This window comes from Ascaphus truei, chromosome 3 (genome assembly GCF_040206685.1).
Source record: "Ascaphus truei isolate aAscTru1 chromosome 3, aAscTru1.hap1, whole genome shotgun sequence".
NCBI lineage: Eukaryota > Metazoa > Chordata > Amphibia > Anura > Ascaphidae > Ascaphus > Ascaphus truei.
Window position 1 is genome coordinate 239,314,292 of NC_134485.1, and position 13,211 is coordinate 239,327,502.

Here is a 13,211-nt window from a genome sequence, read left to right on the forward strand (position 1 = left end):
GAGTCAACTCATAACGGTTGTTATATTTACCATTCTTCTAGAATTAACTCTTCGTCTGGCTGCAACTGGTCGCTCCAGAAATGCAAGGCTTTTTCATCCACGCTTGACCCACCCGCTGAATCCAGTATGACACACATCTCCTCCATGAAGCGCTCATAGGAATCGCCACTGCTTTCTTCAAACAATTGGTCGGGAGGTATGTTCATTTCTTCGGGTACCCATTCCAATGCATTTTCAGCTGAAAGGCTTGGTACATAATCATAGTAGTTATGTTCTTGTACAATGTGGGTTTCAGGAATGGAGGGTGCAGATATTGCAGCAGGTATCGATTCACACGGAACAGTAGTAGCGGATCCATTGCTATTGGCATTAGGAATAAATATGCCTTTAACCACAATATATGTGCCTTCTTTCACGGTGAAATGTTTTTCTTTGGCAATCTTCCAGAAACCATAGTTGTGTTCTAGCTTATCCTGCACACGTTCAAAAAAGTCATTAGTTGATAAAGTGAATGTTATTGAGGAATTAAAATTGCGCGCATGCCGACGGTTTTGGTAATAAGGATATTTTGCTCGAATCAAATCATAGATTTGGCGTGTGCTTGCTTGGTGTCCGCAAGTTGATAAAATTGCTTCTGAAATCATGTATTTATAACCTAAATTCAGATTCATAATTGTCACCAATTCATCAGCCATTGCAGAGTAGCACAAAAGATGTGTGCAGGTATCTGTTCTTTGCTCATCAAAATGAAACTGCTCAATGGCTAACAAATTGCTGTGTTTCCTTTTCAAGGTCAACAAAAGTATAAACTGTAACTCCTTATTTCAAACGCCAATTGGATTTCTAGTTATAATTGCTTGAACATTTGTGGTTTGTGATAGCCGCATGTGGGACAAACATGTATCCTTTTTTTATCTCGTTTCTGAAAACATTACTACACTTTTCATTCAGTAACATTGAGTTTTATTGCAAAATAACAAAGAGCAGTGTGTGAAAATAGTGCTTAGACAGCCATATCAGTAAATACACACACCTGCAAAATGAAATGTTTTGTTCCCACATACATTTCTGTGTGTATTTGAAAGTCTGGTTAAGTCCCTGTCTGCATGAGTTTAAATACGTGTGTATCTAGATATATATATAAATATATCTCTCTCATAAATATATATATATATATATATATAAAGTGTATATTGTACTATATGTATATTGTGTGTATGTGTATGTGTATGTGTATGTATATATATATATATATATATATATATATATATATATATATATATATATATATATATTATATATATATAAAAAATTAAAAAAAATTTTTTTTTATATATATATATATTATATATATATATATTAAAAAAAATGTTTTTTTTTTTTTTTTTTTAAATATTGCTGGAGTACACACAACATATTGATGGCAGTACACTGGCGACACACTTTATTCGAGCTCGGCTAGTCCCACGAATTCGGGTATACCCGGGTGTATTGAGGTTTGTGACTGTTTTCTGCCCGAGTGCATTGAGGTATTTTCCAGGCAGGGATTGAAGCATTTTATTCCCGCTGGCTGCAATACTGCACAGTATATATATATATATACTGCATTACAATTCATGAATTTATGCCATCTGGTAGACACGCGAAGCATTGCAGCCTATTAAATCCTAATCATTATCATTTAACAGATCAGCCGCCCGTCAGCCAGGCATGAACCCAGGCTGGGAAGGTAAACACAACGGGGCTTGTCAGAGGTGAGGAGCGGCGCATTCCAGGTATCTGTCAGGTACATACTGGGTATTTGCTCGAATAAAGTGTGTCGGTGCAGTAAGTAGGCCTTGTATGAAACCTATTTAAATGGTGATAAACATGAGTGAATTAAGTAATAAACATTTGTTTGCACCCAATAATGTTAGAGGCTCACACTTAGTATAGTTGTCAAACATTAGGCCTGTATTATTAAAATAGTGTGTTTTCACAAGGAAGCATGAAGTGTATGTTTTTTGTAAATACATCTATACCAGTTTAGATAGTACTATATACACACACACACACACACACACACACACACACACACACACACACACACACACACAGTGTGTGTCTGTGTGTGTGTGTGTGCATATATCAATACATACTACATATATATTAGTATCAATTCAGAGATGTTCTTGAAACAAGAACACATAAATGATTAAAGGACAACATTACAATGGCCACCAAAGGTAAGTAATATTTAACACAAAATCCTGCTGTACACGTACAAGAAAGATGTTTGCAGTTAAATAGGTGCTTTTATAATTGCATGAAAATAATATGCACATGCAATGATTACATCAATTAACACACCCAAATGCAATGTTTTGCTGCAAAGTCAATGGCAGCTTCTCTAAACTTAGCAACTGGCTCCTGGTGGACCATTACTGAACAGACGATTAAAACATAAATATTTATAACACTATTCATTAATTAGGAGTGTTAACATTTCCAAAACTTCACGTGTACAAAAACATACTTGAAAGTTTGGAAACAACACAGTCTTCAGCATACATACAATAGTAATTAGATAATCTGAAGTCAACAAAACAAGGCCAAAGACATATTTTCTGAATTATAACATTTATTTTTTTTGTTCCTTTTGCGAGCGAGTAACAGGCCTGCTTGTTGTCTCTTGAATTTTCCTTTTTCTTTTGCCACCAACTTTAGGCACAACAGAGCCACTTTGAGTGGCCTCTGGCACTTCACGGGCAGGGCTTGTGGCCAGTGACTCACCTACAGGGCTTTTGGGCAGTGACTGTTCACCTACGGGGCTTGTGGCCAGTGACTCACCTACAGGGCTTGTGGCCAGTGACTCACCTACAGGGCTTTTGGGCAGTGATTCACCTACAGGGCTTTTGGGCAGCGATTCACCTACAGGGCTTTTGGGCAGCGATTCACCTACAGGGCTTTTGGGCAGCGATTCACCTACAGGGCTTTTGGGCAGTGACTCACCTACAGGGCTTTTGGGTAGTGACTGTTCACGGACAGGGCTTGTGCCCACTGACACATGTGAGCAAGTTGGTAGACACTGCACAAGTGATGGTTGGTCTGTTTCATGTGTGTCTTGTTTTGTTTTTGTCGCCTCCTTTGTAGGTGTCTGCTGCTGAATTTGTACAGATGGCAGCGGTAGGATGTCATCAGGAACCTGCACAGCAATGTCTGCTACTTGACCGGTAACATTTGGGCCTGGTGAATGAATATCAGATGAATGTGGTGAAAACTGACCTGCATGAACAGATCCTGGCTGTGAGGTGTTGAATTGTGGTACATTAGTCATTCTCCAGTAATTAGCTTGTGTTTGCTGAACAACTAATGCTTCGAATGAGGTGTTGATTTTTTGCAACTGTTTAGGCACTTCAATGAAGACTCTGTGGAGATGTGCCAATTGTGAAACTGTTTCTTCCTGCAGTGCAATCATCCTTTCCAGCACTGTCATCAGGTCAGAATGGCGACGATTTTCTGCTTCCACAATTTTTCCCTCAGAAGCTACAATTGCATCATATGTGGTATTTGCTGGACGTTTTGGCGGTAAAACAGTTTCAATTGGAACCTCTTCATGGTCACTTGCTTGTATTTGTGTGTCTATGGCGGCGGCGGCGGCATCATCATCATCATCATCATCATCATCAAAATCCTCTTCATCATGTTCTACAAATAAATGTACACATTATTAAATGGCATGTTAATCTCTGCTGTGTTACTATGTAATTGTACTGTGTCATAAGTAACAACTAACATGTTTCCATACGTTTTATAACCTCACATTAAAAACTACCTTGACTTAAGAATAATGTTTGGACTCAGTATGAAATATGAGTGAATGAAAACTTGCTGTAAACTCACAACTCCTACATGATAGTTAACATCACTAACACAATACAAGTTGGCTTACACTTCATTTTCACTGACACTAAGTAATCCTATTTAAAGAAGATGTGCAAAACAAATAATGAACATGACAACATAACATATAGAAGAGCACATATTATATGGCCACCAACTGATACACTCACCTTCTAGGTGTGTTGAGCTGGCTGACCCAGGTGAAGACACTTGTTCAGTCTCAGGTGACACATGTCCTTCAGGGGCAACTATATATAACAATAACATAAGTTTTACATTTACATGTGTAAATATTGAACAAACAGTTATTGTATGTTCTGTATTTATGAGTACCTAACAGCATCATTTCCTTAACCCAAAATGTGTGTGTGAAAGTGAACATAAATAGTTGTAATAACAATGTACATGCCTGTGTACTTAGAACTTTTGAGTTCCCTAACATAAAACATACTATGTTCCTGCAGTAATGCGTGAGGATAAATAGATTAAATTTGAACATAAAAATCATATGTTGTGTAGTGATATCAGTATCATAATGTACATAACTATCATGAGATGACCATTCACAATGGTTATCATGAAGGTGGTCATATTGCACAAAGTGTTGTTTTTGGTAGAGGATATGTGTGGTACATTAATATAAGATGTGGCACACATGAATGTGGCTGTGACTAAACAAGACAACACATGCAGTGTGTGATAATGTGTCGTTGATAGTAGTAGTTCAACTATAGATATGAGTGAACTAATGTGTGACGTACGGTTTGATAAGTAATGAGTTGTTGGGGCATTTAGTAGCTAAAGTGAAGCTTTCAAATGAGTGTGATTAACTTCAGTTGTGCTAGTCAGGTTGTAATAACGGTATTCCCTTCCCCAAAAAGCCTAATCAGCCACACCTTTCAATGACTTGAAACTGGTGAAAATGGTGTGAACTAAGTTGACCCTAAAATGAGGCTGTAATTAGTGTGTGTGCTGAACCCCACCCCCTCTGTTGAAGTGTATGCTGTGATGAGATATTAATTGCAGCTGCTTTAACACAATGGTAGATGAGCTAAATAGTCGTGTGCAGTTTTTAAGTTATGAAAACAATGACATAAAATATGATACGTGTGCCTCATTATGCTGTCTGTATATGAGTTAAAGTAAAAATGGACCTTTTCATAAACAACTATAGATGTGTTAGTGCAAGTGATGTTTGTAGGCCGTTGCATGCAATATATTTGATGCATGCTTAAAATAGGCAGTAATGTCATGTTTGTCGGAGTAAAATAAATAAAATACACAATAATATTATACATATTTCTGTTCTGTACCTGTAGCTAGTAATAATTTCTCATTAACATGTGTTACACATGTGTACTACCCTGTTGTTCCCCATCTTCGCCCACCATCAATTGCTTCCACTGCAGCAATGCATTTTGGGAATTCACATGTAAATGAGCACGCAATGGCACGTGCTATATTAGTTACTGCTTTTAGTAGGACTACAACATATATGTCTATTTTGAGATATATATATATACAGAATCAGACATATACATATATAGATGCAGGTATGCTTATATTGTGAAGACAGTATAAAAAGCAGTGTAACTATGCAAAATAACTGTAAGCAACGACACGCCTAGTACAGTAATATTTCTCACCTGGTGGAAATTGTGAGGGGTAAATTCCTATATCACGGTCACCAGGTAAGCCTTCCACGACGACGGGAAGTAATTTTGCCCGAAGCAGCTCCTCCAATGGACTTAATATGAGACGTTGTGGTGTGGGCCCACCTCCAGTGCCAGTAGCATGCACGCGTTGGTGTTGTATTTTCTTTTTCAATTTGGACCTAATATCATCAAATCTCTTGTGACAACTCCGCTTGTCCCTCACATGATTCCCACACGCATTGACACCAATGACTATTGTGTCCCACATCTCTTTTCTGCTTGCTGAACTTGTCCGCCCTTGAAAAACATATAAAATATATGAGGTAAATTAATAATAATATAAGCACCAGTTTCCTACACTGCTAGCTGTTCCAAGAGATAGCAAACATGCTGTTTTAGGTGTAATATGTGAAGCACATGAGCATTCACTACTAAACCTATACATGTAAGCAAGCTTGCATTCATATTGTATGCAGTTATGGCAAATTGACCGCCTGTGTTTAGTTGTCCTTGTAAGGCATGATAAAAAACTGTGTTTCCAGACTAATTAACATAGAAAGATATTGTGAACCCATATTTGCATATGAACAAAACTCAGATGACCTAGGATCACATGTATTTGAATAATAAATGTAAAGGTACACTTACCTAGTAAATGTCCATATATACTGTCATAGTGCTCCAGAATGCCAGTGACAAGAGCTGTATTTTCCTGGTCATTGAAGCGAGGATTACGTGGCTTCTCCACACGTTTCTTCCGAGCAGGTTTAGGGTCAGAGCTTGGCTGGTGCTGACTGGACTCTCCTTCTTCCAATGGAAGAGCCTCCAAAAGCTGCCCACCAGCAAGCACGCCACCACCATCCACCCCATCTGCAACTGCGCCACCAGCAGCACTCCCAGCACCAGCACTCCCACTCCTAGCACCAGCACTCCCACTCCTAGCACCAGCACTCCCACTCCTAGCACCAGCACTCCCACTCCTAGCAATAGCACTCACACTCCTAGCACCAGCACTCCCAGCACTCCCACTCCCAGCAACAGCACTCCCACTCCCAGCAACAGCACTCCCACTCCCAGCAACAGCACTCCCACTCCCAGCAACACCACTCGCAGCACCAGCACTCCCACTCCCTGCAACACCACTCTCACTCTCAGCAACATCACTCCCCTGAACAGTACGTTCACTCCGACGCGTACTCGCACGAGTAGCACTCCCACTCCCACCGGCATCACTCTTCCCACGCTTTGCGGGCATACTTCCAGCACTCACAAAAAACAGACAAGAAATGTACAGGCAATCACACGAAACACTTCCACATATAAAACAAGACAAAGATGTAAACAAAACAACAAAGGACAAAGCTCACCCAATACACAACAAGTCTCTCAGTCAATATGCAAATCTTCAATCGTCCAGCTCTGTGCGTCTCTCTCTCTCTCACTCCCAACAACACAGAGAATGAATAGCAGTACACGTTGCCTTTAAATATGGCGCGCAATCCAAAACATGCTTGTTTCGCCTGATTCAGCAAGATTTGTGATTGGGCAACCTAACAGTACCGCGCCACGCACGCCGATACACCTGTGTGTGATCGGCTAATCATCGTGAGAGTGGGCGGATTTGTTTTCGGGTTGATTTTGAATGTATTCGGCACTTACTGCATACGGAGAGGAAAAATCGCCAATAACATGACTAATCGGTAAGATTGCCGATTTCACATAATCGACGCTTACTGCATGAGGCCCTTAGTGCATATGTTTGCCCGTCAGCTGGCGGTGCAGGTCATATGGTCAGACATTGTTTACAGACAGTCTTGGCGGGGCGCAAGGGTACCGCGGTCGGTGGACAGGGTGCGGAAGAACGTGAATAGGGCCGTAGGCAAATTTGTATCACAGTGCGGGGACTGAGGAATAAGACACCCGGATTTCGATGCTAGTTGTGGGGGTTTACTCAGGGCTGATGGGGTCATCATGTCGGATATCGGAATAGACCTTTTTAACAATAGTTTGCAGGAGGGCTTGAAGAGGGTCCTGGTGGGTTTGACGGTACAGACCTAGTTTAAGGGGGGTTAAATAGGCCTGTCTGTGGTGGCTCAAATAGGCCTGTCGTGGTGGCTCTTGTGGGGTAGGTGCTTGTGCTTACCAGACTGGGAACTGGGCTGTTTGAGCCCGGGGGCAGTACGAGTGGGCAGGATCTTTTAGACATGACTTCAGGAGCCCGTTTGCGAAGGGGACACGAGGTCAGCGGTTCAAGGGATGGCTGACCGTCCCCTCCATCTCCTGTCAAATGAGTGCTCTGGCAGGGAGTGGCATTTACCCCTTTAGGTTTTTGTTATAAATAAATAGCCGCGGCCTTTTTTACTTCCAGTTCTGGTTTCCAATCATTATTTGTATGGTACACGTGGATTTGGGGTGGGGGGGGGGGAGAGAGGAGCCACCTGGCAACCTCCCCGGTCAAGCGGCCCCCTAGCCAACGGTGGGGGGTCTCCTGACTGGGGGGGTGGCCTCTGGCCTACCCTCACACGACCCTCCCTTAACCAGGAGAGGGGCTTCCTGGGGCCTATTTAAAGGCCCTGCTGGCAGGGAGCGCAGCCTGTTCGCTGCCCACCAGAGATTTCCCACCCACTCTGACCCTTACAAGGAATAGTGCAGGGCAATCATATTACCAATCTGTAGCGAACTGTCAGCAGTGTATTCCGTCATGTTTACACTTTTTATTGTATGTGTTATTAATGTTTCTTTGTTCTGCTACAGTGTGAAGTGTTGATACTTTGTTGAAAATGGAAGGAACGAAGTTCCAGCAGGAGGGGTGGTTGACCAGTTTTGCCTTTGTTGCAGCTGCTCTTGGGGGGTAGGTGCTTGTTCTTGCCAGACTGGGAGCTTGGCTATTTGAGCCCCGGGGGGAGTATGTGGGCAGGGTCATTTAGACATGACTTCGAGAGCCCGCTCGGGACGGGGACACGAGGTCACGGTTCATGGGCCAGCTGATCATCCCTTCCCCCTCCAGTGAAAGGACCACTCTGGCAGGGAGTGGCATTTACCCCTTTAGGTTTTTGTTATAAATAAATAGCGGCGGCATTTTATACCTCCAGTTCCGTTTTCCTGTCATTATTTATACGTTCCACGTGGGTTCGAGCGGGGGGGTATGGGGGAGAGAGAGGGGAGCTGCCTGGTAGCCTCCCCGGTCATGTCTTGTGCTTTATCTTCAATGTTTGAAATATGCAATTAACATCAAAATTAACCCATAAAGCTGTTCATATACAGTAATTGAGCAAAAAAACGAATATCAGCTCCAGAAGCAAAAAGGTAAGTGAAATCAAATAACAGTCTTTTAAATTGATAATAGCAATGTCCGGTACATACAGTATAAGAATAGATGCAGGGAGAAAAACCAAGGGGTTAAGCAAGGTATAAGAAGCGGGGTACTTACAGAGAGGTTGGATTCCCACCATGCTGTGTGACCCCCTGAGAAGCTTCCCCTTACCCCCGTCTCCTTCCAAATGAAGTGGTGTAGACCCGCATGCTCACAAGGTGTCACCAGTAATCCATTCCTCCCACAACAATGGTGAAACCGGTGGTGTCCTCCGATCCAGGCAGCAAGATGTTGGGGAACTCACCAGAATTGAAGGTTAAAAAAGTATTTTCTCCTTGACAAAGCGCCATAGTGGGCGTGAAACATGTGGGAGGAGGAGTTTTGTCATTTTATGTAGTTTTCATTAAAGACTTTTTTAACCTTCAATTTTGGTGAGTTCCACAACTTCTTTTCATAGCAAGCGGTAGTCCACTCGATCATTTTTTGTTTCATATACAGTAATTCTTGTTTTGTGCATTGTGTGAAGTAGCTGTTCATTCAAACTTAACAAACTTTATTCAAACTTTCTGTATTGTGCAGAGTAGCTGTTTGTTCAGTCTTAAACACATATGGAACAGACTGCTTAAAAATATATCACAATACAGATTTTGTGGGTAAATCTAGTAAAAAATAAATAATTTGGTCATCAATCAATTCTAACCAGCGAGTGAACAAGCTCTGTTTGAACATGTACTGCACCGACACACTTTATTCGAGCTAATACCCGGTATGTACCTGGCAGATACCTGGAATGCGCCGCTCCTCACCTCTGACAAGCCCCGTTGCATTTGCCTTCCCAGCCTGGGTTCATGCCTGGCTGATGGGCGGCTGATCTGTTAAATGATAATGATTAGGATTTAATAGGCTGCAATGCTTCGCGTGTCTACCAGATGGCATAAATTCATGAATTGTAATGCAGTATATATATATGTAGTGTGCAGTATTGCAGCCAACGGGAATAAAATGCTTCAATCCCTGCCGGAAAATAACTAAATGCACTCGGGCAGAAAACAGTCACAAACCTCAATACACCCGGGTATACCCGAATTCGTGGGACTAGCCGAGCTCGAATAAAGTGTGTCGCCAGTGTATTCAAAGTCCAGGATTTTTTTAGGGGGTTATATTAATAAAATGTAAGATTTGTTTCTCACATAGTGCAGACAGTGGGGCCAATGCAGGAAACGGCGAAAAGTCCTATCTCGCTAGTTTTTCGGCAAATATGCCTACAGCAATTAAAAAAAAAACGAAAAGCTGGCGAAATGAGCAAAATCCGCCGTTTTGTTTTAGCGGAAAATAAAACTCGCCGCGCGCGTGGCGAGAAGCCATATCTCGTCAGTTTAAAAACCCGCTGTATTCTAGTAGTGCCGATCAGCATCTCGGCGCTGATCGCCGCTCTAGAATGGAGACATTTTCTCCAAATCACTCCGCCAACAAAAGTTGTGAAGAAGCTGGGGCTGAGCGGCGATACGGAACATAGAAAAAAAAACAGGTCCTTTTCCTGCCTCAGATTGAAGCCGGGGGACTCCAGAGCTGATGCCCATTAATATCAGCACCGAAGCCCCCCCTGCATCCGAAGCAGGAAAAATGCATTTACAGCCCACTTAATTACCTTAGCGTCTAACCGCTAAGGCAATGAAGGGGTTAACCATCCGGTACCAGGCTTATTGTGGGGAGCGGGGGTGGATGAAGGGGGTATTTGGGCTTTGGTGGGTGTTTAGGGCTTGCGCGGGGGGGTTGCGGGTGGACTTAACCCCTTTATTACCTTAGCGGTTTATACCGCTACGGTCATGAAGGGGTTAAGCCCTCCAGCTACCCACCTGCAAGCCCTAAACACCCACCGTTGGGGCAAGTACCCACTGCACACATCCCCGCTAGCCACAATATATATATATATATATATATATACAGTGGTCGACAAATCACCAAAAAATCTACTCGCCACACAAAAAAATCTACTCGCCACCTAGTATCAAACGTATGCTGCTTGGGCCAATAGGAGCTCGCCACGATGTTAAATCCACTCGCCCGGGGCGAGAAAATGTATAGGTTTGTCGAACACTGTATAAATATATATATATATATATATATATATATATATATATATTTTTTTTTTAAATATATAAATATATATATATATATATATATATATATATTTATATATATGTAATACACCAACAACCCCTTAAGGTCCCTAACATACAGTACATTTATGTAATTTTTGGGATGCACAGCAATGACACTATAGGCTGGCGGTGGCCCTTGGGTGTTCCTGCAGTATCAATTCTGTGCCCCCAAAAAATAATTAAAAAACACATAAATACTTTTAAATAAATACACCCCCCCCCCCCTACCGCCCTCTAACATATACAGTAATAGTAATCACCCAAATAACTATTATCCACATATGGATAATAGTGTATTTGCCCATTTAAAATACATGAATCCCAATAAATAAAATAAATACATCTTGCACTCACCCTTGCCCGCCAGCCACGATGAAGGCCATCCTCATCTTCATCACCGTCCATGCCCTCGGGTGCTGAAAAACACACACAAGCATAAAAAGAGCCAATGTCATGTCCCCTAACCCCTTAATCACCGTAGCGGTTATTACCTGCTGCCGTCATTAAGGGGTTAACCCATCCTCACCTACCACTCTGGGGGCCTAAGCACTCCTTCCCCCCACTACCCACCCCCGTGAGGCCTAACCACCCTCCCTTTGGGACAATACCCCCTACCCCCAATACCCACATTCAAAACAATACACAGACCCGTAATAAACATAACAATAATTAATAAACTATACATAACCCACCCAGCCCCTGTGCCCCCCCATAAATCATCATTTATTATTTCACATACAGGGTTAATACCCCAGACCTACGGGAGTCCCGGTGGGCCCGACGGGTGTCCGTAGGCCCCACAGTAGCCCAGCACAATGTTTCAAACAGGGTCTGGAGGCCTACTGGTGTTCCCTGCCAGGCAACGTGGGCCTCCAGGTGGTCCCCGCGGGTCACGGGGTGGGTAGTGGGGGGTGTGGCGTGCTTAGGCCTCCAGAGTGTGGGTGAGGATGGGTTAACCCCTTAATGACGGTAGCGGTTAATAACCGCTACGGTGATTAAGGGGTTAGGGACATTATATTGGCTCTTTTTATGCTTGTGTGTGTTTTTCAGCACCCGTGGCCATGGATGGTGATGAAGATGAGGATGGCCTTTATCGTGGCTGGCGGCCAAGGGTGAGTGCAAGATGTATTTATTGGGATTAATGTATTTTACATGGGCACATGCACTATTATCCATATGTGGATAATAGTCATGTTGCCCATGACTATACTGTATGTGTTAGGGGGGGGTGTATTTATTTAAAAGAATTTATCTATTTGTAATTGATTTTTTGGGGCACACAATTGGTACTGAAGGCAAGTGGTGACCCCCGGACACCTGCGGGAACACCCGAGGCCCACCGCCGGCCTACAGTACCATTCCTGTGCCTAATAAAATACCTATGGGTTATGTATATAAGGGGGGTATAGAAGTTGTTGGGGGCACAGAGGGTGATTGTGTTGTGTATTGCAATGTTTATTGGGGGCAATTGTCCCCAATAAACATGCTACTGTGACTTCACCCCTTCATTGCCTTTATGGATAGCCGCTAAGGTAATGAAGCATTATTACTGTATTTGTATTAATAGTGTACATGTGCGGGGGGTCTCCGGAGATGAACCGTGTTGGTTTTATGTCCGTGGACCCCCTGCTTCCCGAGATACAGGCCCGGTTATGGGGTGCCGGTATCTCCTATGAATGGAAATGTCCCGCGTCACGTGATCGGGCTATCTCCATGCATTGGAGATACCAGCACCTCATAACGGGGCCTGTATCTCGTGAAGCAGGGGGTCCCTGGACAAAAAAACAATGCAGTTCATCTACGGAGACCCCCTGCACATCTACAATATTTATCCAATTGTTATGTAAACATTTTTTATTTGCCGGCGAGATTTGTGAAGAGAGAGGCGGATCTCGCTCTCTGCTGACAGATCTCGCCAGCGGAGCCATTCTCGCCAGGGCTCGCCATCTCTCTGCCGGATTCCTCTCACAGATATGCGCACCTTCCTGCATACTGCGAGGGGAATCCGCCAAAAACATGGAGAGCTCTACATCTGGCGAATGGCCATTCTCGCCGTTTCCTGCATAGGCCCCAGTGTATGTAGTGCAGTACATTGAATTTTTCAGACACTATAAGTCCCTGTCCCATGGGCAATCTAATTTTGGTGCCTGATGAACAGAGAAATAAACTGACTTGTGCTATTCAAACTGCTTTAAAGGC

At 42.9% G+C, this 13,211-nt stretch overlaps 1 protein-coding gene across 1 annotated transcript; it reads right to left on the reverse strand.

The window, feature by feature from the left end:
- Nucleotides 1-2,620: 2,620 nt before the first annotated feature.
- On the reverse strand, nucleotides 2,621-8,240 carry LOC142490710 (uncharacterized). The gene is made up of 4 exons (XM_075593125.1): nucleotides 8,204-8,240; nucleotides 5,529-5,834; nucleotides 4,053-4,130; nucleotides 2,621-3,687 (listed from the first exon to the last, which is right to left on the reverse strand). The coding sequence occupies exons 1-4, from the start codon at nucleotides 8,238-8,240 to the stop codon at nucleotides 2,621-2,623; spliced, it is 1,488 nt and encodes a 495-aa protein (XP_075449240.1).
- Nucleotides 8,241-13,211: the final 4,971 nt, after the last annotated feature.

Excerpts from the sequence above, each read along its gene's own strand:
- LOC142490710 (XM_075593125.1), bottom strand. The coding sequence starts at position 8,240 with ATGACGGAATACACTGCTGACAGTTCGCTACAGATTG. Across the intron at positions 4,131-5,528 it reads CCCCTCACAATTTCCACCAG|TTGCCCCTGAAGGACATGTG; the intron begins GTGAGAAATATT and ends TGTTATATATAG. Across the intron at positions 3,688-4,052 it reads CAGCTCAACACACCTAGAAG|AACATGATGAAGAGGATTTT; the intron begins GTGAGTGTATCA and ends ATTTATTTGTAG.